The sequence below is a fragment of the Camelina sativa genome, chromosome 1, assembly GCF_030686135.1.
Source record: "Camelina sativa cultivar CO46 ecotype springtype chromosome 1, ASM3068613v1".
Taxonomy (NCBI): Eukaryota; Viridiplantae; Streptophyta; class Magnoliopsida; order Brassicales; family Brassicaceae; genus Camelina; species Camelina sativa.
The window spans coordinates 670,920-697,142 of record NC_141880.1 but is presented as its reverse complement, the minus strand read 5'-3'; the positions used below and the strand labels follow the sequence as shown (position 1 = coordinate 697,142).

Sequence of the window (26,223 nt, the reverse complement as noted above, 5' to 3'; positions counted from 1 at the left end):
TCAACGGTCATAATTGGAAAAATCCGACCGTTTAAATTTCTCTTTATATATCATCCCACTCCGATGTTACCGATTCATAACTCACTACTCACTAGCTATCTTCTTCTTCCTGTCGATCTCAAAATTCAAAATTTTCTATAGTCCGAAACTAGATAAATCCAACATCATCATGGGTTTAATTCCTCAACCACAAGAATCTAGCTTCTACACCCATAAACTCTTCCTCTTTTCAAACTACGTCCTCCTTGGTGCATCCTCAAGCTGCATCTTCCTCACTCTCTCTCTCCGTCTAATCCCTTCACTCTGCGGTTTCTTCCTCATCCTCCTCCACGCCACCACAATCGCAGCTGCCGTCTCTGGCTGTGCAGCCGCATCTTATGGCAAGAACCGGTGGTACGCAGCTCACATGATCACTACTGTCCTTACAGCCATTTTCCAAGGCTCAGTCTCTGTTCTTATCTTCACAAACACTTCCAACTTCCTCGAGAGCCTTAACTCTTATGTCCGTGAGAAAGAAGCGTCTATGATCTTGAAACTAGCTGGCGGGCTCTGTGTTGTGATCTTTTGTCTTGAGTGGATCGTTCTTGTTCTCGCCTTCTTCTTGAAGTACTATGCTTATGTCGAAGGTGATGGTAATGGAGTTGCTATGAAGAGGACTGGTAAGGTTCAGAGTGACTTCCAAGTTTAAAGAAAAAGTGACTTCTTGTAGTGATTTTGTTTGAGAGAAGAGAGTTTGTCTTGTATCAAATGTTAGTTTGATCTGTTTTTCAAGGTTTATATGTATTGAAGAATTAAATTGGTTGATTACTTTGTTGATGATTCTACATATATACCGTCTTGCATAAGAAAACTTTAGCTAATGATAGCCATGGAACAATGTCTACCCAAGTTAGCTAGACCAATAAAAGAAATCGGACTTTCGCAACTTGTAATAGGAACAAAATGATTTGACATTAAGAAACGGAAGCTTTACTACTGTAAGAGAGAACACCATTATTTAAACTGATACAACAAAAATAGAATCAAAAAGGTAAACCAAAGTCGTAAGTCTTGTTCTTGGTAAACCATACATTATCACTAAGAGAACACTCAAACACTTTTCTCTGGTCTTGACTGATTCAAACAAGAAACATTACCTAACCACATAACTTTTATCTACAATGTTCCGTATAAAACAAAACATATTCAAATGAACTTTCGTGGTCTTAAAACTGGTCCTTCATTGGTGAGAATGAGATGGTTGGTGAAGACCTTTATGGCTTACTTGGGATAATTCGAAAGAGAATTGTGTACTAAACTTCTTAAGCCCTGATATTTCTGCCAAAAGTCCAGCTGAATGGTATGTTTTTGGCTGCTTCTTTGGCTCTTCCTTGAGCTCTCTCTTCAATTTTGCGGATTCTTGTAGGTAGTCCGCAGACAAAGTCCTGTCAAAGGCAATGATCAAGTCAGAATTCAAAGTTCAGGTCCTGATCAGATCTTCAAATACACAAAACATACTAAACAGTATATCTAATATAGTTTCCATGACGAAAAACTACTACAAGAACATGCTAAGTATTCATAAACTAGGAGGTTTCATCACAAGAAGTTTCATGGAGGTAATTTACCTGGGCCCTGTGTCCTTCACTGGAAAGGCCTGACAAAGTCTCCACATTCCACCGTTCAACAAGAAACTCCAGAATATCAGCATAGTCCTTGGCTGTGTAGATACCAAGCCTCTGGGCAACGGTTGAGAAGTGCTCAAACAGGTTATCATCTTGGCCATCATACATTAAATGTGCAGGCATTGAGATCTTTTTCTTCATCATATCAGCCAGACCCAAGATCGTGCCATCAGGGTCAATTTCAAAGAGCTTCTCTACAATCTTGGTGTAAGCAGTCTCATGACGCTTCTCATCAGCGGCAATGGTCCCGCATATCTGTGCAAGTTTCAGATCTCCACGATCTTTCGCTAGCCTGGCAGTGTTTCCATGAGAGATGAAGGTCGCTCTTTCTTGAAAGGATGTGTAGATGAAACCCAAGTACGGGTTGTTTTCAGTTTTTGGATCCTAAGAACATAACACAAATCGATTAATCATACATTGAATATTAGTAAAACAAAGCTATACACAATGAAAAACCGTAAAAGTATTTAAAGTGGCAGCTAAGTAGGATCACTTCAATCGTGCGAAGATGATGATTTGCGAATAGTCATTGTGACGTCAATTCAAGCCCAATTAAGAAATGACAAGATAAGTTCCAAAAAGGTAAAGACTGATAAACGGTTCCAACTTATTACTCTTTCTGTTCCCCTACCTATTGTATCTTAACAGTCAAATCAAATAAGCAGGCAACGATTAGCAGAGCTTACCATTCCAGAACCAATCAGGTACTGAATTGTCTTTTCAACCTGCCTCATGTCTACTCGACCAGAAAGATAAAGATACTTGTTAAGAAGATCCCCATGTCTATTCTCCTCAGCAGTCCAAGCCCTGGTCCATATAGCCCAAGGAGTAGGACTTGCTCCTGTCTCATCCCTAACTCCATCCAAGGTGTTCAACATGGTCTGGTAAGTAGGAAGTGCTTCTTCAGTGATCATATCCCCAACAAGAACCACAAAATAGTCATCAGGAAGTTCCTTACACCTTTCTCTCAACTCCTTCACTTGGTCATAGAATCCTTCCGACTCAGGTTCCGGAAGAAAATCAGTCGGCTGCCACGATTTCTCAACAGGTTTTAAATAAGTCAAGAGGGTTTCATCAGCCCATCCTTCTAAAGACTTAAAGATCTCCAACTTTTCTGGCGGCATAGAATGTTTAACTTGGACATGCACCTCTCTAGGAGGGATATACAGTTTCCTTCCATTCGTAACCTCTCTGTAATAAAAAAACAAAAAAACAAAAAAACAAATAAAGTTTCATAATTTCAATAGGAGTTGAGCAAGAAATCAAGAAATAGAGTAAGCAGTGCTACACATCAATCGTGAACAACACCCAATAGTCTTACTTAACATGATAAACAAACAAGAGAATAAATGAATAAGAAACTGATTAGCATAGTCATAGTAGTCTTATGGGCCAACAACCAAGTAACAAGAAAGTCATAAACACAAAAACAATTCATGCATGCGTTCAGAACGAAGAAGAGTATGTATTTTCCTTTGCATGTAAGGTACAGATTAACAAAATCAAACATTTTTCATATAAATGAGTATCTGTGATCTAAAAACCAAGCTCGCAGATAAATCTTAGTTAAAAATGAGAGATTTCAACATACAAATGAACCAAGAGTGCATTGGGAATTAAAATTGATGAAAACAGGAAGCTGGATCAACCAAAACCGGAGATTTCTCATTGATACTCAAAAAAGCAAACACCAGATCAGGACAAATTCAAATCATTGAAGGAATAAATAAGCCTGCAAATTCGAAGAGATTAAAAAACTCACGTAGCGGCAGAGCGAATCGTAGAAGCCATGAAAACTCTAGAAGATCTGGATCCCCTAACTTGACAAGGACGATAGACGTAAGATGAAGGGGAGAAGACGATCCGATCCATAGCCATCGCCATTTTTTTTTCTTCTTCTCTAACAAACTCAATCAATCGAATATGATCAATGAACAGAAGCAAAAACGAATCCCAGATGAAACAAGAAAAGTTTTCGATTATTTCTATGCTCTGAGAGGACTGTGAGAAAAGAGACAAATGTGAAACAAGAAGACCAAACTCTGGGCGTTATGATCTATCTAGCCACGGACGGACTAATTAATACTATAAATGTTCACTTTTTCTTCTATCCCTCAGGTTCACTTCTAATTACGTCTATGCCACTCCTTTATCTGCTTATTTTCACAAGCCCATGGGCCGTATTACATATAACCCAGTGTTTCACTGAAACGACAAGATCATTCAGCGTTTTATTATTTAGTTTTAGGGAAAACGTCCTATTTCCCCCTCGGAACTATCATATCGTATTAAATCCACACCGAACTTTGACCTTGTTCTATAGCTCCTTCGAGCTTAAGTCGTCCACCTATTTCTACCCGAATTCGTAATTCTATTGCTATTTCTCCAATTTTTTTGGTTTAAACGGTTTACTAACAAACCGACACAAATCTGGTATGTAACCAATTTTTCAAACCAGACAACATTAAAAATTTGACCCGACCCGTAAACAATATGTCTAACATATTTTTCTTCACCCGGTTTTTGAAACTAAAAAAAAATTACTATTTTGTGAATTTTGATTTCAAAATTACAAAAGTACATTGGAAAATCATTGCAATTAACCAAAAATCATTTCAATTGAGATTTGATAATCTGTCGATAAGGATGAACCAATCTAGTGTCGTCGATGTTACCCACGTCTTTCGTTTTCAGATTTTTTTTTTCTGGGCAAATTTTAAGATTTTTGTTCATCGGTCAATTTTCATAGCAATTTGAATCATCTCTTTGATTCCTTGATTCCATTCTACGCCGTGAATCACTTCCATGACCATTCCTTATCCATCCATTACACACCTAAAGAAATCAAGACTCATGATTTTGACCTAATTCCATAAAACAATCGAAACTACATTAAAAAAAAACCCAGACCTGGTCATCATTATTATCATCGTCATTGTCGTGAAGACAAGAAGAGTGAAGACCACACAAAGACTCTTTGATCTTCTCCGCTTCACCACCACTAGAAGACGACAGAGGAGATTAAGCCACATCGATATCATCATCTCCTCTCACCACAGACGAGCCACAACATGATTTGCTCCGCCCAGATCCCATCTTCTTCTCAAAACAGCAAACTTTATGCTAAAATCACATCATTGCCAATTTGCCACAAGACCCAAAAGTTTTTCCCCAGTCTTCTTCTATCTAATAACCCACATAATCGAAATCCTCAATTCAAAATCCAAAGGATTAGTCTACCTTGGCTGACGAGAGATTAATGAGTTTTATGCAAAGGTTTCTCAATTGTTTTTAAGCTTTATTTTTTTGTGGTTAAATTTTCAGCTTTCTTCATCCGGTTTGATGGGTTTAATTTTAAAATCGGGTTGAAATAAGATTTAATCCGGTTAATAGGATTTATTAGTTAGTTAAGCAAATATTAAACCAATTATAAACCGTATAAACCAAATTTATGGAGAATTAGATGAGAAGTTTTAATCCGAAGAGAAAATAGCAATAGAACTATGGATTCGGGTAGAAATAGGTGGACGACTTAAGTTCGAAGGAGCTATAGAACGAGGTCAAAGTTCGGTGTGGATCTAATACGATATGATAGTTCCGAAGGAGAAATAGGACGTTTTCCCTTAGTTTTACTTTACATAGAGTCCAAGTACAGTGAAAAACGCAACAAGCTTTGTCTTTTTTATAGTTTAACTTCTCTCCCGTAGATCCAGCTGAATGATACCGAAGGTTTTGACCCAAGTTTGACTCTATCGTTAGCTCTTTCCTCTAACCTTCTAATCCTCTGCGGCAAGGTACACAGATAGTCCTGTGCTCTCCTTCCTTCACCGGTCAAACCCGACCCTAACTTCTCCACCTCCCACCGCCGCAACAAAAACTCCAAAATCCCTGCGTAATCCGTCGCGGTATAAACTCCGATCCTCTGCGCGACGGCGGCGTAATGATCGAACAGATCGTCGTCGCGTCCGTCGTGCATCAGATGAGCCGGCATCGTGATCCGCTTCCTCATCATACTCGCTAGAGCCTGTACGGTCCCGTCGGGATCGATCTCGAATAGCTTCTCGACGATCCGTGTGTAAGCCGTCTCGTGCCGTTTCTCGTCCGCCGCGATTGTTCCGCAGATTTTGGCGAGCGTTGTGTCGCCGTAGGTCGTGGCTAGCCTCGCCGTGTTGCCGTGGGAGATGAACGTGGCCCTCTCTTGAAAAGAAGTGTAGATGAAGCCGTTGTATGGATTGTTCTCAAATTTGGAGTCCTGAATAACAATTATAAAAATTATCAGTTAGGCCCTAAAGAAATTATAATTTACATTTTGTGCCCACAACATTTTTTTAGTATGAGATGATAAGAACGTATCAACGTACCATGCCGGATCCGATGAGATATTGAATAGTTCTTTCAACATGACGCATATCAACACGACCTGATAAGTAAAGATACTTATTCAACAAATCACCGTGTCGGTTCTCCTCTGCCGTCCATGCTCTAACCCAAACCGCCCACGGTGTCAGACTCCCCCCTGTCTCGTCCTTGACGCCATCGAGAGTGTTCAAAGTCGTTTGATAGGTTGGTAAGGCTTCTTCGGTGATCATGTCTCCGACAAGAACTACAAAGTAATCGTCAGGGATCTCTCTCGTTCGATCTCGTAGCTCTTTCACTTGCTCGTAGAACCGGTCCTCGTCGTTGGTTTCGGGCAAAAAGTCTTGTGGTTGCCATGAACTTTCAACGGGTTTGAGGTAAGATAACAAGTTTTCTTGGGCCCAAGGTTCCATTGATTTGAAGATCTCGAGCTTCTCTTGTGTGATTGTGTGTGTCACTTGGTTTGGTACTTCTTTGATGGGTCGAAACGTCTTCTTGTTTGTTTCTTCACTCGTTTCTCTATAACATTTTTAAATTGTTACGAAAATTATTTTTTTGATCAGAATTCGTGCCTTTCAAAATGCAAATTATAACTAGCAATCATCTCACTGAATTGACATATTTCCAAGTTCAATATAGAAAATATATATATATATATATATATATATAGTTAACTTTTTGATCACTTTTCTTGTACCATTTTGATTCGGTTTTGACAGGATTTGCGAATTAGACAAATATTTAAATATAATATGATCGTCCAACACTTTTTCACTTCCATTGTATAATATGATCGTATACCACGGAATCAACCAATATAAAAGGAAAAGCCAAAATTTATAATTTTATCAACGAAGAGGATTTGAAGATCTGAAAAGATAGAAAAAAAAAACTCACCTAGGGTTTGTGGCAACACACGAAACTCGAAGAGGACGACGACGTGGGAAACTAGATCCCACGTAAGGAGGTGGCCGAGAAGATACCACCACCGCCGGATTCTGCTTCGTAGCCACCGTCGTCGTCGAGTTCAAGAGCAAAGCTATCGTCATTTTCTCTCTCTTTTCTTCTTTCCCTTGTGCTTCTTGTGTTAGGAGGAGACAGGAGCCTATATATAATGAGTTGACAAAAGATTGAGTATTAAACATGTCACCCCTTAGCTGTAATTATTAGTCTTATTATATAGTTATATGGTTAATTATTCACTTAATATTTATATGCAACTATGCACTTGTGTGACATATGACGAGTCGTTTTTTGGTTTTAAAGTTTAAACTATATATGTTAAAGATCTCTACTAAAGATATTTGCGAAGACAAAGAAATTGTCAAACACAAACAATATAATATCCTTCCGTTTGCATTCGTGTTTAAGTATTTCATCTTATATATTCTTTATCTATATACAATCGATCATTCGATCATTATTTTTGTTGTAACTATAATTCATAAGCACATATTAATATGATTACAAATATATATATATACAGTTCAAATGCAAACACAATTATTTGGTTTTACGATAATCAAAACATCACACGTTCGGATGGTATGTTTAGGCTCTTATAGTAAGTATTAACCTGATCTTTTTTTGGTATGTAATTAACTTTTGGTAACGCATGACATTTGTAAAAAACAAATGGGCTAGATTGAGAAAGTTGGCGTGCTCATGTCGTGTCTACTTTGCCACGAAATTTTGAACATGTATATGCTAATATCTATACGAAATCAGACGATACAACACTTGAAACATAAGAAAAGAACACGAAACTTAAATGCAATATTTAATAAGAGAATTGGAAGTATTCAACACATACAGAAACAAATAACACAAAAGTATACATATATTATCAAGAAGAAACGATTCAAGTAAACTTTTTTTTTTTCTTTTAGTTTTTATTATTTCTTTGAGTTATTTGTTGCCAATGAATTATGCCGGATTTGAGTTTGATTGTGACCCAACAACAAAAGTGGCACACTTACAATTTACACATTATTTTAGTGTTTTTAACCAAAAAATGTTTTCCGTGATTCTTTTTAGTTTTTACAATGCACATACAAATTACAACACACAAATAAAATTTTAAAAGTTTCGATTAGTTTCAAATCCAAACTCAGCTCTTGAATTGTTGGAAAAAAACACAAAGCTAAAGTATCAAATTAAAACTCACTTTAATTTGCTATTTGATTATCTAGAGAGTGAACTAATCAAAAGCACAAACATTAACCAATAAGCAATAACAATACCGGACCCATTAATACTGGTCCCATCCATTTAAACTAAAAACCAAACGACTGTAATTACCACTTACCACTAGTTATCTTACACAAATCTAGCAAAGTAGCCAAACAAAGAATCAAAAGAACAAGAAAAAAGTGTCCTAAAAAAAAAAACCAAAGCAGCTTCAGTGTGTCTTCTACTCAGCCTCTACCAGTTTCTACATCTTCTTCTCTCCTCATACTCGGATTATCCACCAAATGTAAACCCATAAACCCACCGTCTTCTTCTTCACCGTTATCACCTTGAGGCGGTTGCTGCACGGCTCCATTCTCGGTACATTGCACTCTCGCAGCTTCCAACACTTGGAAGTAAGCATATGGTCCCCAACCTAGCACAATATCAAACTTTAGATGATCAATTCACACTATAAAAGATACACCTTTTCAGCAAAACTGTAAAATGGAATCTGCAATTCGTTTGCACCTTCGGTGTGATATGGTGGCGGGAAAAATTGAAGATAACAGAACGTAGAGACCACAAGACCTGCGAGTTCAGACAATGGTATGAGGTTTGAATGCTGTTTAAAGGGAACAAGTAAGTTTTGACCTTTTTGAGTAGAGAGTTGAAACAAACCTAGCAAGCCTCCTGCAAAGACGTCTGTCCAATGATGCCAATAGTCATCAACACGGGAAATACCGACCAGAGCTGCGAATAGCAAAGGGAGTATGACTATGCATAGCTTTGCAACATGGCCTTTACCGTCAAATGCTTGAATCTTTCCCGATAAGTATAACGACAGAAATCCCAGACCCGCAAAAGACCCTGCAAAAACAAGTCAAAGCCGCAGTTTAATAAAAACCAAAACTTTATTTTCGCCTAAAATGCTCAAGAAGACAGAAATAGAAACAGTAAAATAAGTCTTTACATGAGGTGTGCCCGCTTGGGAAGCTTTTGTGCCCTTCCCTTATGACGCTATTATCACCATGGCATACAACATCTCCGAGGGTATCATAAACCTGAGAAGCAAAATCGACATTCAAGAGGCAGAACAGAATTAAAAACGCGATAGTAAAACACATGGAGGCATAGTTACAGCTTTGCCATCGGGAAAACAACGCCAGAAAAAGTCAGGACGTGGTCGACCAACTGCATTCTTGATTGCATCGGTAAGTACTGCTGTCACCAGAACGGAGTATAAGAGACCTGCACATGGAGAAAGGCCAACATTACTGTTGATTAAACAAGTGAAATGAAAGAAGACGTTTGAAGCAAACAGTAACTCTCCTTCAGAAATTCTTACCTAGCACAGCGTGATGAAGATCATAAACATCTCTTCGACGGAAATAGATAAAGATGAAGATTACCAAAGGCAACAGCATCGCATATACCTGTCATTCCGAAGAAAAGAAATGTTATTTATGTTGTGAAAAATGTATGAGGCCAGTGTTAGAAGTTGACTTATTGGACGCTTACCGGGACAGACCAAATTGGTACAGTGTTACTTTTTAACGGGTAACTGAGATCAGTCATCATATCTTTCCCAACAAAGCGATAAAACGGGTGGATGATAAGGAGTCCGCCCTCGAGAATAACAAGTAACACGAGAATGATCCAATCATGCATGTGAGTCCTTGCAACAGTCATTCCATGGGACCTCACAGTGTGAGCGCCTAGCTGTGCCTCTCTCATCCTGTGCTGCTTAGAGACATAAAATACACCATGATCAAATAATTTTCCTTTCTCTCTGTGCTTTTCGATTCAGCCACAATGATGGAATCTAAGCAAGAAAGATACTTGTAGTATGTAAAAAGCAAAGAATCTGCAAGAGATCACTGCTGTGGGTCAAAATAGTTGCATAAACTCATTAGAAAAGCTATTGCCTTCTCAAACAAAATTGACCTGCTGTATAACAGTGATATCTAAATTCAGCTCATCATTACGACCAAAATGATGTGAAAACAAGAGATATATAAAAACTCGATGTCTAAGTTGTGGTATTCGTTGCAACACAAGATTAAGTTTTGATATACACCAGTGAGACTCGCCAAGAAATAGTTGGCGAAAATAAACAATTAGGGTACCTCTTTACTATTAGGTTCTATGAGTGGAATGCCAGATGGTGAGACCAAATTATCAGCAGTTTCTGAAATCTCAGGCCCCCGGTTTGTCACAGCCTAAGATCATCCCAAGAAATCACACACTCTAATGGGTAAGAAGGTTTACAGGAAGATACAAAGAATACCACTTAATAATACTCAAGGAACAAGATTATGGAAGAACCAGTCCTAAGAAGACTTGATTAAAGAAGCATTTTAGATTGAACAGCGAAAGTTTTTTATTGGTTTGGTATAGAAATGCGGCTATGTGTAAAGCTAAAGACATGATGTTATCTTAAATCAAGCAAAAGGAACAACAGATTCCTACTAAGCTAACTAAACTCCATCAAGTAACAAATCATTGGTTGTACAATTCACAGCTAATCATACAAATCCTGTAATCCGGTGAGATGGGGTTAGGTCAAACATTGGTAAGCTAAATCTGTATCTGCCATAAGTATTTGTTTTCTTAAAATCTGAAACTTTTCTTCTATATTAACCACCTGATATAATATAACTATTCCCCTGTTCAATCAATCAATCAATCAAGCTGGAAACAAACAAGATTCACAGCAAAAGTTATCACTTGCGAAGAAGTCAAACCACAGAACCACAAAGAGAGAAGAACAGAGAAGATTGAAAAGAGATTCTTACTCGGTTAGAACCAAACCATGACTAAAGAAGACTATGACCACCAAAACGAATCTGGCTGGAACCAAGAGTAACTGAATTGATAATATGCAAATTAGCAGACCTAACAATCTACAATGAGATCCAATAAAAAGGCTCTAACTTCACCTAAATATTTGGAACAGAATGATAAACCAAACACGACCTTAACGGAACCACATCAATTCTAAAGTAGAGAGTCAAAAGCAAAACCCACCAATTTAAAAACTTTTCCAAAATCATTGACAAGAGAATCAACAAACCTGATTAAAACCCCCAAAATTCGGAAAACAAGGAAAACTGAAGCGAGCCATTGCGTGTAACAAACACTTAATAACGTCTCAAAAATTAGCTGAAGAGGAGCAATCAAGAGTCTCTACTGTCCGAAAAGTAGAGAAGAATTAAGAAAGAGGGAGACAATAAACATCATCCTAGTGGTTAGTAGATAAATGAAACCCGCCAATTCAACATTACAGTAATTAAAGGAACGATAAGTAGAGAGACAAACAGTGACACCTCTAAGGACAATCTAATCACACACAAGTGGGAGTGAGCAATATAAATATTTTTTGGGTATATCTACAAAAACCCATGTTAAAGGAACGACCTTTATGCCCCCATGGGTCATGAATATGCAAAAAGAAGATTTTTAATATGAAATTACAGAAGAAAAATTACCAAACTCTCTCCAGTCAAAGCAATAAAGGAGTTTTTTCTTGGGCGAGAAAGAAAGATTTATATACCTGACGTCGATCGACTCGCCTTAAAATTGTTTGGTGCTTAGCAGAAACTATATAATAAAAGTGGGTTATTGAAAAGGTGTATTATACTTTCATGGCGGATGAAAGAGAGAGAGGACACGCGGTTTTGTAAATTTCGATGCCTTTTGGTGTGTAAATTTTTAGGTATTTATTTATTTAATTTGTTGTGTTTTGAAAATTTTATTGCTTTTCAAAATTATTCAATCTTAACCGACAAAAAAGGAAACTTTGCCTTCATATACATATCAATCATATCTTGAGCAAACCTCACATATCCATTAAGATTTAAAATTTTACGATTTTGGGAAACTTCAAAGATGATTGTTGTAAACCTCTCTGGCTAGATTTTTGGGTGATATCGTTTGGTAGAGTTTGACTTTTGACACCGCAAATTTATATACACAATTATTAATCTATCTAAGGTAGACCTATTCAAATCCTTCATATTTTAAAAAATCTGTAAAAAAAAAAAAATATCCTGCAATTATAGAAGGTTAATTATAATTAATTTATAAGAGAATTTAAAAATGGAAAGTCGGAAACTTCGTATCAAATTATGTGGTCCATGCTTCTAGTTCCAACAAAGTGATTTGAAATGTTTAAGAGTCACGAGAAGAGGAAAAATGTGAACTTTGGACATTCTCATTATTTTGTTTTCTTATTGTAACTGTCTTCTTCTGTTAAAGGAACCCTAAGGGCATCCTCAATGGGGAAAGCTAAAAGGTTGGTTAAGTGGGGTTAGAATAAGTTTAATATTAAATTTTAAAAATTGTTTGGTTAAGTTTCTTAAAAAATTGTATGCTTCTAATGGTAGATCTTATTTTGGTATTTAGAACAGCAATTGAAGAACACCTCTATCAATAACTATATCCAGGCAAGTCCCACATGTTTCCCCTTCAATCCCACCCATATCTAATTCCCAAATTTCTAACATCATAAATGTTAGAGTTTTGTTTAATTAATTTGATTTAATTAAATTGAACTAAGAAGAGAACATGTGTCTGAACATACACGTACGTTCACTCTTTGTATGCGTCGATTAGAAAAGACGTATACGTCGGTTGTAGAAACAACGTTTGGTGTTATATATAAACACATCACTTGACATAAACGAAGACATAACGGTTTCGTCTCTTCTTCTTCTTCCCGTAAATTTCTGAAAGAAAAAACAGAGTATAGTTTGCTAGGATCTCCAGAGGTATGTAATCCGGAGATCGATAGTTGAATCCTCAAGATAGACGTCCACTTAACTACTTACACCATAGTAGGGACGAAATTCTGTTTTAGGAGATTGCACTTTGCAAGCCTCTATCAACGATACGTTTTAGTTACGAGAGAGAGAAAGAATCATCAAGTAAGTTTCTGTTTTGTAATAATTGTAAATTGTATTTGTTCTGTTCTTTGAATAAGACATAGCTGGATACGTATGTTCTGATCTGCATCTATATTCTGGGAATATCAATAAAACCCTCTAATTTTTGTAACATCAATTTCAATTTGCTTAACCATAATTTATTCTCACATCAATTAAACCTAATGCATGACAATCTACAATTGAAAATCAGAGAGATTCTTACCAAGATAAACAAACCCAAACATCATTGAACCATACAATCAAAGATTTGACCACTTGAATCTATGATATAATGAACCCATATGCTTCTGTTTTGATGAACCCGACCTCGCCCATGGAGCTACCGTGGGTGGAGATGAAGATACAACCAGTTGAAAGAGAGAGACAATATGTTTTTTTTATCCCCTAACTAATCAGGTCTTGACACATACTCGACGCTTAATGTATCTAAAACATCCTAAATAAGCAACGACTATAACAAAACTTTACATGATTTGAATAAATTAATCATTTTTATTACTACCAATCTTTTAGCAACTTAGCTAAGTATCACTGTTGGTGATGACCTAAGGGAGCCATGCTTGTACGTCGTGTGGTGTATGGTATGGTATCCTGCACCCATTACAGGCCAGATGTTACCGTGGATGCAGTCATGGATGTTCCCTGTCCATATGGCTTCTATGAACAAAAGACTCAGATGTGTTATAAGATGAATCGGCACTATAAACAGCGCTATCACGTGCGGACAGCCTGAAGTATCCCGTCCAACGGATGGAATGCTAGCCCTGGAAAAGCCAAAGTAACCATTGATACAACATTCTTGATGAGTTTAGATTGAAAGCATATAGCTTGACAGCGACTTACCGGCAAATGGAGAGAGTGTATTTTGCTTGTTGTAGATGTGATGGGTCGCATGGAGATGCTTATAGAGAAATTTAATGTCATGAAGCTCTTTGTGAACCCAATAAATCCCAAACTCAACTAAAACAAGATAGAGAGCTATGTAGAGGAAACAGAGGAACCAGTTGAAATGGTCAATTGTAGTGTAACATTTGGTCCAACCATGCTCGATCATATACTTAGAGACAGCTGGAAGAAGAGTGTACCAAGGCATAGCTTTCATTGCCACATGTATTTGCAAAAGCATAGCCTTTCTTGTAGGAATGGAATCTGAACACAAAATAGCCTTTCTTGTAAGAACCACAATATCTCAAGGGATTGAATACAAGCTTAAAATGAATAGAACACCTATTATGTTCAGTACAATTAAGCACAACAAACTTTCATTACAATGTTCAGCTTCTACTAGCCACAATTGAGCACAACAAACATAATCAGATTTGAGCTCAAATTTCATCGGGAGATTGAAAATTCAACTTTAAAATGTAAGTTAGATTCAAAGTTGAGAAATAACTAATTCTTACTTGCTTTTAAGCCCTGGCCCTTTTTTGGAAAATAAAAACTAAAAAATTAAAATTTAAGACTAATGAAATGAGAAATAGAAAAGAAGAAAAGAACTGAAAGTAACCGTCAGAATCCATGCAAGAGGGTAATTCGTTCATCAAATTGAAACGTATGACAGAATCCATTAGGTGATATAATCGGAAGGGATCAAGAAAAGACTTTAAAACTAATCAAATGAGAAATACTAGAAGACAGTAACTAAAAGTAATTAACAGTAAGAAGAAAGAAAAAAGGAAACGTTCATGCGATATAATCGACGATAGAGATCAAGAAAAATATTTAAAGACTACTAATCAAATGAGAAGTACTAGAAGACAAGAACTGAAAGTAATTAACAGTAAGAATGCATGCAAGAGGGTAATGCTCGTCAAATTGAAACGTATGTATCATGTATGACAGAATCCATCAGGCTATATAATCGAAGGTTTAAAACAGAACATCGAAATTCAAAAAAAAAAGTCACCTTTGGGAACGTAAACGTTGAGTTTAAGATAATAGATGTAGAAGCACCAGAGGAAGCCGGAGATGAAGTAGACTCTATTACAACTTATAATATATGATTTACTTTATTACAACATAGAAAGAGGTTTAAGAGTGATTACAACATACACATGTCTATTTATTTAAGTACAACAAAGTGATTGGAAAGGTTTAAGAGTCACGACAACAACAACGTAACATATGAAAAAGAGAGCCACTCGAGCACACTTACCAAACCAAAAATTGAAAGAAAGAAAAGAAAAAGATAAAAGAAAAAAAAGGACCATGGGTACCAGAATTAGTGATCGTCCGACTTCTCACAACGCCTCTGGGAAATGTATCTTCTTCCAAACCACATGAATCCTCAAATTAACGAAACTGTTGTTTTACAGTATATATTTACAGTAGATATGCATATAGGTTGTTGACAATACCACCCACCACTAAAAAGCTTTTGTATATACATATCACTCTAAAAGAAACAATTGGTTATCGTTTGACTACAATTCTTACTTTGTAAGATTTGACTAATAAAAAACCGATTTTAGTACTCGGTTCAAACAGATATATAATTTTCTTTGATGCGAATCAAAGGATCCGATGCATAACTGAGGGAACAAAAAAACATTTGAAAACATCAAAATAAAATTAAAATAGTAAGGGGTTCTACGTTCTTGGCTAGCAACAAGAGGATTCTAAAAGTTTTAATATACTGCTCTGATTTCACTTTCTAAGTTTCAAAACACATCTGATCAATTGTAAAGAGAACGTTAATTTTTCTTGAATTTAATTTAACATTACATTCAAAAGAAAAGAAAAAATAGTAAGGGGTTAATTTAATTCTCTTTAGTAAAACTTATGTAATTTTACTTTAGCAAAAATAAATAAATGATGCAACTTTGGGCAAATCTCATATTGTGACACGCATGGAATTTAGTTTTGGACGAATTTACGTATAGCTTCATCGCGATTCACCGATCCCTCACATGTCACACATGCATCTAAAGGATTCTTTTTCCAAGGAGTAAATCCGACAGGAAACGCATGCATCATATACAAATTTAATTTAGTATGAAAAGAAGATGTTATTATTGTATATAAATTGTAATATGAAAACTTTTTGACCCAAAAAAAAAACAAATTTAATATGAAAAGTTGTTAATAAAATTATTGTATCGTCAAGCACATTCTGAAATGTGTTACGTAAGTCTCACGTCCTCTACATGGTCTAAAAACATAATAACCCCATTTCTCTTAATCGCTCCCATCCCTTGGATTTCAACTACTCTGATGATAGTTTTCCTCTCCAAACTGTAGTATAAAACATAGCAACGGTCGGGCGGACGACTCGACGACAACACAATTTCATTTGTAGTACCAATGACCCCAATAAAACGAAAAACTTTACGTTCGCTTATATGCTGCCACCGAGGAGGCATTTCGTAAACAAACTTGGACCATTCGTGTTTATCAGAGTCTTTTAGTATCCACATCTCAAACCGTCTATCTCTTCCACAAATGTAAGGACGCCCTTCCGACAGAACTGAACCCAATTTACCATTGTAGTTAATCAGAGTTGCTCCACTAGCCACTGCATTGATGAAAGGTTCCATAACTTTGATAAAGCTGAACGTCTCTGACTTAACATCAAAGCAAACTATCATAGACATATTTGAATATATGTCGACAGAAGCTCGGTAATACAAAACACCATTAATGCATATCCCATCAAATCTAGGAAAATGAGGTATGCAACATTCGATCATGCTCCATGAAAGTTTCTTAGTTCCTAATAATGTTAGAACTTGATGCTCATCAGAAATCCCATCTCTTTCGGTCATTAAAAGTACCTTGAATTGTTTCTCCATCGGATCATACCCAAAATAGCTACTTATATATAACCTCTTCTTTGTCTTTGGTTTCGGTAAAGTTAAGGTTTGTCTGGTGGTAGGGTTACATATCACCGAGACCAACTTGAACTTCTGCACATCTCGAACAAAGACAAGGCCATGGATAGGACTAATAATATCACAAAAATCACCGCAGGGAATTTTCATATGAAAAGTGGCAGCTAAACGAGACGATCTCTCATATGAATGTTGAGGCTGAGGTGTCAGGAAGACGATCAGCTCTCTGTGTCTCACGCAAGCGAACAATAGCTTCGGTCGAGCAGAAGATTTGGTCAGGCACAACTCGGTGAAATAGGGAAGTCTAAGTATGGAAAACCAGAGCTTCGATACGCAGCTACATCTGGCTATAGATTTTGCCGATAATCTAGAGAATATGTCCATCATGACATCAATTGGGACCGGTACTTCTGAGTTTTCTAGAGCATTAGTTGAGTTTGAAGTAGGTACTCGTGAGTGCTTTCCAAGGATGGTTCGAGGATCCTCCGAGACGTTCAGCCGCCGCGATTTCATGGATGCGTTAACTAAATCCAGGCTATATATATGTACCAAGAAAAAGAGAATTCTATATATGTACTGTATAGTAATTAAAAAGAAGACAAACAAAAAGGTGAATTGCAAAGGAAAAGAAAATAAAATACGCCAACCTCTTGTGTAATTCTTCTGGTCTATGTAGGCACTCTCTAGTGCTAACGTGTGACGAGTTTGATGCTCGAGCAAGGGAGAGAGAGAGAGAGATAGAGAGAGGAGAAGAGAGAGAGAAGAGAGAGAGAAAAGATATCGTGATTACATAGGTCACCCTACCGTACGAACCTCCGAAATATATATATGGGCCCTAAACTTGGGCTTTATTATTATTCTAACTAAGCGCAGACATTCATTCAAAACCTTACCCATAGCGATGTTTTTATCAAATTTTTATTATTAAATTTTAGATTTGTCAATGTTGAAGAACTCATGGGAAGTTGTTAAGAAGAACCTTCTTCAACGGTAAAACTCATGAGAGGTTTTAAGAAACTTTTTTTTATAAATAATTGGTGTTCAGTGTAATTTGTGTTTGAAGAGTTCATAATCACATCAAAAACTTGTCAAATGCAAAACAGAGATTCATGAACTTCTTCAGTAACAAATGCTAATTTTAATCATGGAAACAAGGTGCATGAATTGAATCCTACTTCTGCAGTGTTATAGAGAAGTTTATTGTCATGAAGCTCTTTGTGAATCCAATAAACTCCAAACTCAACTAAAGCAAGATAAGAGAGCTATGCAGAGGAAACAGAGGAAACAGAGGAACCAGTTGAAATGGTCAACTGTAGAGTAACATTTGGTCCAACCATGCTCGACCATATAAGAAGACTTTGCCAAGGCATAGCCTTCATTGCCACATATATATGCAGAATCATTGTCTTTCTTGTAGGGATAGATTCTGCACACAAGAAACAGAACTTAAAACCACCATTTTTCAAGTAATTAACAGTAAGAAGGTTTATTGTCATAAGAATGTTTAAAACAGAACATTGAAATTTCAACAAAAAAAAAAGTCACCTTTGGGGACGTAAACGTTGAGTTTAAGGTAATAGATGTCGAAGCACCAGAGGAAGTCGGAGATGGAGTAGAGCATGTTTGCGGCGAGGTAATTCCGGAGGCATGTCTGGAGGAAATGTGGCAAAGGTTCCCACAGACTCGGCGGCAAAAGGTGACTCGGAACCATTTGGTTGTAAAAAGAGGTCTCATTGAGGAAGTGGTTATGATCTGTGCTAAAGCGTTACTGAAAATATTTGTGAGAGGACAGAGAGAGTGATATAAATCGCAAGCAGGAGGAACTCTGTAATTTATAGCTATACCAGGTTCAGATCAAAACAAACTTAGAATATTTAAATGACTTACATTAATTTTATTTATTCACTGTTTCCAATTTCCAACAAAGTGATTAAAAAGGTTTAAGAGTCATGAGAAGAACAACATATGAAGAAGAGACATGTGATGTCTGTGTAGCAAGACTACAGAACCGGACCCGTAAATGATTCAGCAATATCGGCAATTGAATAAGTTGTAAAGTTGGTGGTGAAGATATTGGCAAAGCCCACAACAATTGTCAATTGGTGGCAAATGCAAGTCAAAATCTTTGTTTTAAGGTTGACAGTTAAAAAAAAAAAAAGGGGTCTTACAGAGATGATCAAACATTTACCTGATTTAAACTAGACAGCAAATGTGCAGTCAATGTTTCTAACAAAATAATTGGAAACAATAAGAGAGAGAGAGAGAGACACATGAAGAACAAGAATAGCTGAAACTTTGAACAAAACAAGGAGCAAGCAAGCAGACAAAAGACAAAACCAAGTGGGCGTTCTCACTTTGCTTTCTTGGAGCCGTCTTTGTTGTCATCTTCTTCTAAGAGAGGATCTTTAAGAGAGCCAAACATCCAATCCATCCATATGGTATAATGACCATAATTATGCTTGTATGTCGTGTGGTGTATCGTATGGTATCCTGCACCCATTATAGGCCAGATGTTTCCGTGGATGCAGTCATGGATGTTCGCTGTCCATATAGCTTCTATGAACAAAAGACCTATATGGGTTGTGAAATGAATTGGCACTATAAACAGCGCTATCACATGCGGTATAGCCTGAAGTATCCCGTCTACTGGGTGAAACGCAAGCCCTAAAAACAAAAACGAAAGGAATATATATAGATGTCACATTCTCTGATAACCCATGATACAATCCGAGGCTAATGCATAAGTCTTTCTCAGATGTTCATAAACTCTTTTTCTCTGGTAAGAAATTGAATGCTACCAATCTTTTTACATGACTAAAAAGTATTAGGAATTACACGTACCGGCAAAAGGAGAGAGTGTATTTTGCTTGTTGTAGATATGATGGGTGGCATGGAGATACTTATAAAGAGGCTTAATGTCATGAAGCTCTCTGTGCATCCAATAAATACCAAACTCAACGAAAACAAGATAGATGGCAATGTAAACAAAATAGAGGATCCAGCCGAATTCTCCTAGTCTAGAGTAGCATTTGGTCCAACCATGCTCAATCATATACTCAGAGACAGTTGGAAGAAGAGTGTACCAAGGCATAGACTTCATTGCCACAAACATTTGCAAACGCATAGCCTTCATTGTAGGAATGGCATCTGAAGCAAAAAAAGCAGATCAAATAAATTAATTAAAAAGATTTCAAAACTAAGACAAAAGCTTAGAGACATCTCAACTGGAATCTTCTCACATAAACACTCCGTGACATATATGCCAAAGTAATAATGTAGAGAAGATGTAACACTTTTCATTGGTTGCACAAGAAGCTATATCACCAAACATCCCCACATGAACCATCCACTGATCCACATCAAATCTTTTTTTTTCTTTCTTATCCTAGGTTAAATCCAAATCACAGAACAGTACAACGAAGAAGCTCCTTTCCTTAAAATGAAAAAAAATTCTGAAGCATAATGAGAAGAACAAAAGTAGAAATCGAGACCTTTGGGAAGGTAGACGTTGATTTTAAGGTAATAGATGTAGAAGCACCAGAGAAAACCAGAGATGAAGTAGAGTAGGGTTCCGGCGAGGAAATTACGGAGCCACGTCTGGGGAAAATGAGGCAAAGGTTCCCAAAGATTCGCCGGCAAAAGATGGCTCAAAACGATCCGGTTGTAAAAAGAGGTTTCGTCCACAAACTGCATCAGATACGCATTCTCCACCGCCGCCATGGTGAATCGGCAAAGATCGGTGCCGGAAAAAACACCAAATAAAAATAAAAAGATTTTCGCCGGTTTGATTTTGTACTTTACCTTTTTCTGTCCTGAATCGGAACACTAGTTCGTGCGCATGCTTTGATGTGATACAGAGAGTTTAATGTTTTGACTTAATCTGTCTATCCCTCTCTCATCTCATGTCATGTTCATCAATTGGAAATTTCTTTGGTTCGGTTTTATCGAAACAGCTGTATTTCGTTTTCCGACTCAATATTTTGTTATATTTACATATTCCACCTTATACTTGTATATTGTATTATAATAAACCCACGTCACCAATACTCACTGAAAGGTAGAGAGAATATTCAACATGTGTCATATAGTAACCAAAACACATTTCGAAACTGACTCTTTCGCATGTTTCTAGATTTTATTGGGGGGGGGGGGGGGGGGGGGGGAGGTGGTTGTACAAGAAAATAGGGGTATGGGTGTTTCATTAAGAAAAATAAGATAGGGGTGACATTTATAAAAACTAAAATCTAAAGGGGAGTTGTAGTTGTAAGAGAGAAAGAAGTTGGAGTTTGATTAGTACATAGATTCCGACGGGTAGGTATAAAGATGCTTTTTGGTCCAATTTGTACAGTTGTTGTACTTGTTGTTAGTCTATATTTATAAGCTGACGTGCCCGCACGTGGAAGGGTACGAGCGACACCCGCCGTCAGAACGAATCATACGGCCTGATATTTTAATAGGCTACTAATAACATAAGGCCCAAACTGTAAAACCCAAACCGAAAGTTTTTAAATATAAAGTTATGATTAATTACATATTCTTTTTTTTTTTTTTTTTGGTCAAAGATTAATTAAATATACTTTTTTTTTGCTCATTTAATTAAACCATGAACGACTTTTGAACATTTCAGTTACGTATCTAGTTATTACTGTTTCGTGTTGGATGTATGACGCATACAACGATATGGTTTAAATACTCACACAAACGCATTGGCCTGATTTTTTTTACCGTTTTAAAATTAAATTTTATTCTGGTATCATTTTTCTATGTTTCTCAACATAGATTAAGACCTTTAACATTTATTGAATAAAAAGAATGAATTTGGAATTAGCGTACCACAATAATGAGAACGTTTTGAACATTGTTGATTCATTCGGTTACATTTTGTCGGTTTAGTTAAAAACTACCAAATGAAATTGAGACGTGAGAGTGAGTCATCATAAGAGTCCACGTGGACAGCTAGCTAACGGCCCACTAACCACGGATGGACGTTAATTCCGTCGGCAAAACACGTGATTTCTTTTAACATCTGTCACTTTTCCACTTTCTTAAGCTAAACATCTCAACCCCACATTTATAATTGTTTCCTACTTTTGACCCCCACACTTTTGAAATTGCAATCATACCTTCCTCTGTTTATAAAAACTTGAAAAATTTCCACGATTCGAGTAAAGAAAAAGAAAAAAAAAAAAGCTCTGAGTCTTCCATTGACATGGGCGCTTAGCTTATAATATAGTTTAGATATTTTACATATCTCCGAGACACGGATTTAGATTCGTGATCGTGAGAGTTTTGGTGTGAATGGAGATCGTAACTGTCGTTAAGGCTAATGGCGGTTGTGAAGCGGATCGACGAAGGCTTCGCCGATTGAGATGCTCCGTTAAGGATTACGATTGGGGTAAAATTGGATCGGATTCACTCGTTTACAGGGTTTATGCGGCCAACTCTGATGACCAGATCGATCCCACACGACCTTACGCTGAGCTTTGGATGGGGACTCACGAGTCCGGTCCGAGCTACTTGGAGGATGCTGATGGATCCAATGGCGTGACCCTCAGATCGTGGATTGCCGAAAACCCTAAATCACTCGGTAATAGGGTTTTGGAGAAATGGGGTTGCGATCTCCCCTTTCTCTTCAAGGTACAGACTTTATATACATTGCCACATTGTTCGATTTCACCAAAGTCTCTGCATTTTGTTCCTTTCGTCTGATATTGATTTGAATCTGTACTGTTTAAGTTATTTTTATGTTTTGTGAGTTGCAGAATTGTTTGATTCAAAATTTTGTAAATTTCGGTAGGTGTTGTCGGTGGCAAGGGCTTTGTCGATTCAAGCACATCCTGATAAGAAATTAGCAAAGAAAATGCACAAAGCTCATCCTAATCTTTATAAAGACGACAATCACAAACCAGAAATGGCTTTGGCCTATACCCAATTCGAGGCTCTCTGTGGGTTTATTCCTCTTCAGGTATCATTTCTCATTTCTTTAAGTCTCTGTTATTATTTTATTTTTGGACATAAGAGATGAACCTATGCAATGGCCCACTTAGTTTCCCAATTTTAACAATCATGTTGCTTGGTCTGGTCGTCTAATTTCCATGATGAGTTAGTGACTATACTGTCTCCTCCTCTATTGCGCTAAGTTTAAGCCTAAGGGTTGAGAGTGAGACTTGATTCGCTGAAGTAGTATTTCTGGTTGTTGATGGTGTTGGTACATGATTCATTCGTTCCTCTTTTTCTGTCCTTATATCTCATATGATCACATTACTAAAACTGTGAAAAAAAATTTGATTTTGGAGAGCAGCTCTATGAATCTTTTGTATATGTTATTCAGTTTCCAAAACTTTAGAATTCGTAGCAAATTTTTTTTATAGAATTGAATGACTTAGTTTCTTCTTGTACGTACCAATGTTGCAGGAGCTTAAGAGTGTCATTCGGGCTATTCCAGAGATTGAAGAACTTGTTGGGAGTGAAGAAGCAAACCAAGTGTTCTGCATCAGTGAACATGATGAGGAAAAATTGAAATCTGTTGTCCGAACAATCTTCACCCTACTAATGTCTGCAGATCCCGATACAACCAAGAAAATCGTATTCAAACTAAAACGCCGTCTGCATATGGAGAGTCAGGTCAGCCATCTAACTGCCCTGTTACCGTCTACTTTGCTTGATTGTTATTTCTGTAATGGGGTTTTCTTCTAATTCCCCTGTGAATTCCACTGCCTGAAACCTTCTCAATTTACGCAGGAACGCCAACTGACAGACAAGGAACGACTTGTTCTGAAGCTAGAGAAGCAATATCCGAATGATATTGGAGTCATATCTGCATTCTTCTTCAACTATGTGAAGCTCAATCCCGGCGAAGCCTTGTACCTCGGTGCAAACGAGCCCCATGCATATTTATTCGGTGAGTGCATTGAGGTCATGGCGACTTCAGACAATGTAGTAAGAGCTGGCCTCACTTCCAAGCCTCTGGATATTCAATCACTTTGTTCCATGCTCTCATATAAACTGGTAAACCCTGAAACTGAAAACTAAACTCAATATCACAAAATTAGTGTACTGATGGATTACTGAGGTCTCATTTTTGACTTTCAGGGATATCCTGAAATTCTAAAGGGATCAAGGATTCGACCGTACATCACAAGATACCTCCCGCCTTTCGAAGAGTTTGAAGTTGATCTGTGTGATCTTCCCTCTGGAGCCTCCACAGTGTTTCCCTCTGTTCCAGGCCCCTCTCTTCTGCTTGTACTCCAAGGTGAAGGGAGAATGTCTACAGAAGCTTCAGCAGATGGGATTTCAGTGGGAGATGTTTTATTTGTGCCTGCAGATACCGAGATTCACTTGAGGTCTTCATCCGACTTGAAGTTGTACAGAGCAGGAGTGAATAGTAGGTTTTTGTATTCTCTATAGTGTAACTACACACAAGTATTTATTTTCAGTTATTGTATGATTTAATTTAAGTGTCAAATCACAATTGTGCCCAGAATTACAAATTTGATATGGAATTTTTTTTGATATTATGTTTCAAAAACCATGAATACTAACTAGTAGAACAAAAGGGTCTTGTGAAATAGTGCTGAAACAGAGTTTTTTACTCTCAAACAAGCAAACAGAACCAAAAGCATTCTATCCGACAAAAATGAATAAAACAACCATTCATCTCTTCAAGCTTCAGTGACTGGGTACTCGAAAACGACATCTCTTCCTGTAAGTTTCCTGTACACGCCCATCATTGTCTCCAGCTTGTACTCAGTGTCGTTCTTCTGCTTAATGTCCAAATAGACCTGCCCAAAGATAAAAAGGGATGAGACACTGTTTATGACCAATTTATTGAAGCACTGAAAGAAGATCAATGAGTTTTTACACTCTTTACCTTGGTGACCTTGGTGCCATCAAGACGGTATCTGGTTCGCTTTCCTACAATCTCAGCAGGGTAAGCGACATCCTCGAGCATAGCTTCATGAACAGAAGTAAGAGTTCTGTTGCGTGGTCTCTGAACAGCTGAGCCTTTCTTAGGGGGACGCATGATTCTTCTGGTAGCAACAAAGACGACATCCTTTCCACTGAACTTCTTCTCAAGCTCTCTGACAAGACGGAGATGAATCTTACGGAAAGCTTTCCTCAATCTGAATGGAACATAGATCACAACAGCCTTGCGATTGCCAGAAATATCCATCTGACTGGAACAAAGAACGAGATAGTCAAGTGAGGAAACCATAAATAAGATCTTTCCAACCAAACAAAACAAGAGCATACACTGCTTGGTTGATGTAGAGATCTTTCAACTCGCTTTTCAGTTCCTGGTTGGTATTCTCCAAGTCAAAGAAAGCCTGCAGAAAAAAAAGAAATCAACATCTAATCGATGAGCAACCAGTTAAAGGAACCAAAAATAAAGCATTTACACATCAAAGAAAACAAGATAAGCAATAACCTGAGCAACTTGTTCTTCAAACTCTGTTGGTGCCACACCCTTATCCTTATGGATCTTGTTCTGAGCGGAAAACATCTTCACAGATCTACAACATAACAAAAAGATAACTAATCAATATTTGGTGACTTACAGGATTGTAAAGAGACTTCAAAGCTAGCAAATGGTATCTCAGATTGTAACTAAATCCAAAGACAGCTCAAATTAATTTTGATCAACATTGCTAGAATCAGGGCAGACAATTAAAATCTAATTTCTGTCGTCGGCATGATTATTTCTTTAAAGCTTCACTGAAGCAAAATACTCAATTTCATAACCCCTAAAACTAAATTACGCAGCAAAATACAAAGTAGAGATATTTTATCACAAAAAGCTTCCATAACCCCAGACGAAAATCTCTATTCGTTGATTGATCAAACAAAGTAAGCAGATCAACCTACACTATGAACCCCCACTCAATGATACACCTCACCAAAGCTAATGACTTTCTCGAAAAAAATCACGTCGATTAGCCTCAAAAACAAGAAGAACCATTTCGTGGATTACGCAGAAACGATACAACACAGTGAAACGAAACGTTTTGGAGCGTACCAGTTGAACAACCTTTGAAGGTGAGAAAAAGGTTTACGGCTTTCAGAGCTTCGTCTTCGAGAGGAGGGGGGGCACCACAAATCTGGTGAAGCAAACCTTTATATATCAAGGGTTTCTCTTGAGACCCCTATTTTGGACGGTCTGGATTTAATCTTGACTGTTTATAACCAAACTGGGCCTTTTGATAGGCTCGTGATACTAATGGGCCTAATTATTACACATGTATGCTTTATTTATAC

At 37.2% G+C, this 26,223-nt stretch overlaps 7 protein-coding genes and 2 pseudogenes across 16 annotated transcripts; 2 read left to right on the top strand and 7 right to left on the bottom strand.

Moving 5' to 3' along the window:
- The first annotated feature begins 66 nt into the window (after positions 1-66).
- Positions 67-828, top strand: LOC147949424 (uncharacterized). The gene has a single exon (XM_087509856.1). It carries the CDS (start codon positions 170-172, stop codon positions 686-688), a length of 519 nt encoding a protein of 172 aa, XP_087365982.1. The 5' UTR covers positions 67-169; the 3' UTR covers positions 689-828.
- Positions 829-946: 118 nt separating this feature from the next.
- On the bottom strand, positions 947-3,823 carry LOC104777214 (stearoyl-[acyl-carrier-protein] 9-desaturase 5, chloroplastic). The gene is made up of 4 exons (XM_087509531.1): positions 3,427-3,823; positions 2,351-2,855; positions 1,608-2,048; positions 947-1,424 (listed from the first exon to the last, which is right to left on the bottom strand). Exons 1-4 carry the CDS (start codon positions 3,546-3,548, stop codon positions 1,302-1,304), a joined length of 1,191 nt encoding a protein of 396 aa, XP_087365657.1. The 5' UTR covers positions 3,549-3,823; the 3' UTR covers positions 947-1,301.
- A 41-nt stretch (positions 3,824-3,864) lies between these two features.
- LOC104777112 (stearoyl-[acyl-carrier-protein] 9-desaturase 2, chloroplastic) lies at positions 3,865-7,150 on the bottom strand. 2 transcript variants are annotated; one of them, XM_087509495.1, is made up of 4 exons: positions 6,918-7,150; positions 6,026-6,539; positions 5,298-5,916; positions 3,865-3,922 (listed from the first exon to the last, which is right to left on the bottom strand). In XM_087509495.1, exons 1-3 carry the CDS (start codon positions 7,067-7,069, stop codon positions 5,347-5,349), a joined length of 1,236 nt encoding a protein of 411 aa, XP_087365621.1. In that variant the 5' UTR covers positions 7,070-7,150; the 3' UTR covers positions 3,865-3,922; positions 5,298-5,346. The 2 variants fall into 2 exon arrangements, with proteins under 2 accessions (XP_087365621.1, XP_010499659.1); XM_010501357.3 differs by lacking the exon at positions 3,865-3,922 and having other exon boundaries at positions 5,260-5,916; positions 6,918-7,124.
- Positions 7,151-8,221: 1,071 nt separating this feature from the next.
- On the bottom strand, positions 8,222-11,929 carry LOC104776796 (putative lipid phosphate phosphatase 3, chloroplastic). 8 transcript variants are annotated; one of them, XM_087509643.1, is made up of 9 exons: positions 11,746-11,929; positions 10,319-10,411; positions 9,711-9,932; positions 9,538-9,625; positions 9,331-9,440; positions 9,163-9,253; positions 8,871-9,059; positions 8,721-8,780; positions 8,222-8,625 (listed from the first exon to the last, which is right to left on the bottom strand). In XM_087509643.1, exons 3-9 carry the CDS (start codon positions 9,924-9,926, stop codon positions 8,438-8,440), a joined length of 942 nt encoding a protein of 313 aa, XP_087365769.1. In that variant the 5' UTR covers positions 9,927-9,932; positions 10,319-10,411; positions 11,746-11,929; the 3' UTR covers positions 8,222-8,437. The 8 variants fall into 8 exon arrangements, with proteins under 8 accessions (XP_087365769.1, XP_010499410.1, XP_087365802.1 ...); XM_010501108.3 differs by having other exon boundaries at positions 10,988-11,747; XM_087509676.1 differs by lacking the exon at positions 11,746-11,929 and adding an exon at positions 11,681-11,704.
- Positions 11,930-13,655: 1,726 nt separating this feature from the next.
- Positions 13,656-14,294, bottom strand: LOC104703066 (putative Delta(7)-sterol-C5(6)-desaturase 2 pseudogene; annotated as a pseudogene).
- A 1,966-nt stretch (positions 14,295-16,260) lies between these two features.
- Positions 16,261-17,481, bottom strand: LOC109132900 (F-box protein DOR pseudogene; annotated as a pseudogene).
- A 1,660-nt stretch (positions 17,482-19,141) lies between these two features.
- On the bottom strand, positions 19,142-21,073 carry LOC104776707 (delta(7)-sterol-C5(6)-desaturase 1). Its single transcript, XM_010500850.3, has 3 exons — positions 20,460-21,073; positions 19,810-20,115; positions 19,142-19,632 (listed from the first exon to the last, which is right to left on the bottom strand). Exons 1-3 carry the CDS (start codon positions 20,686-20,688, stop codon positions 19,319-19,321), a joined length of 849 nt encoding a protein of 282 aa, XP_010499152.2. The 5' UTR covers positions 20,689-21,073; the 3' UTR covers positions 19,142-19,318.
- Positions 21,074-22,041: 968 nt separating this feature from the next.
- Positions 22,042-24,496, top strand: LOC104776610 (mannose-6-phosphate isomerase 1). The gene is made up of 5 exons (XM_010500740.3): positions 22,042-22,605; positions 22,766-22,933; positions 23,383-23,592; positions 23,710-23,976; positions 24,061-24,496. The coding sequence occupies exons 1-5, from the start codon at positions 22,267-22,269 to the stop codon at positions 24,373-24,375; spliced, it is 1,299 nt and encodes a 432-aa protein (XP_010499042.1). The 5' UTR covers positions 22,042-22,266; the 3' UTR covers positions 24,376-24,496.
- On the bottom strand, positions 24,459-26,119 carry LOC104776451 (small ribosomal subunit protein eS7y). Of its 2 annotated transcripts, none has more exons than XM_010500566.3 (5): positions 25,985-26,119; positions 25,397-25,481; positions 25,222-25,295; positions 24,839-25,145; positions 24,459-24,749 (listed from the first exon to the last, which is right to left on the bottom strand). In XM_010500566.3, exons 2-5 carry the CDS (start codon positions 25,469-25,471, stop codon positions 24,630-24,632), a joined length of 576 nt encoding a protein of 191 aa, XP_010498868.2. In that variant the 5' UTR covers positions 25,472-25,481; positions 25,985-26,119; the 3' UTR covers positions 24,459-24,629. The 2 variants fall into 2 exon arrangements, with proteins under 2 accessions (XP_010498868.2, XP_010498937.2); XM_010500635.3 differs by having other exon boundaries at positions 25,997-26,078.
- Between the last annotated feature and the right edge of the window lie 104 nt (positions 26,120-26,223).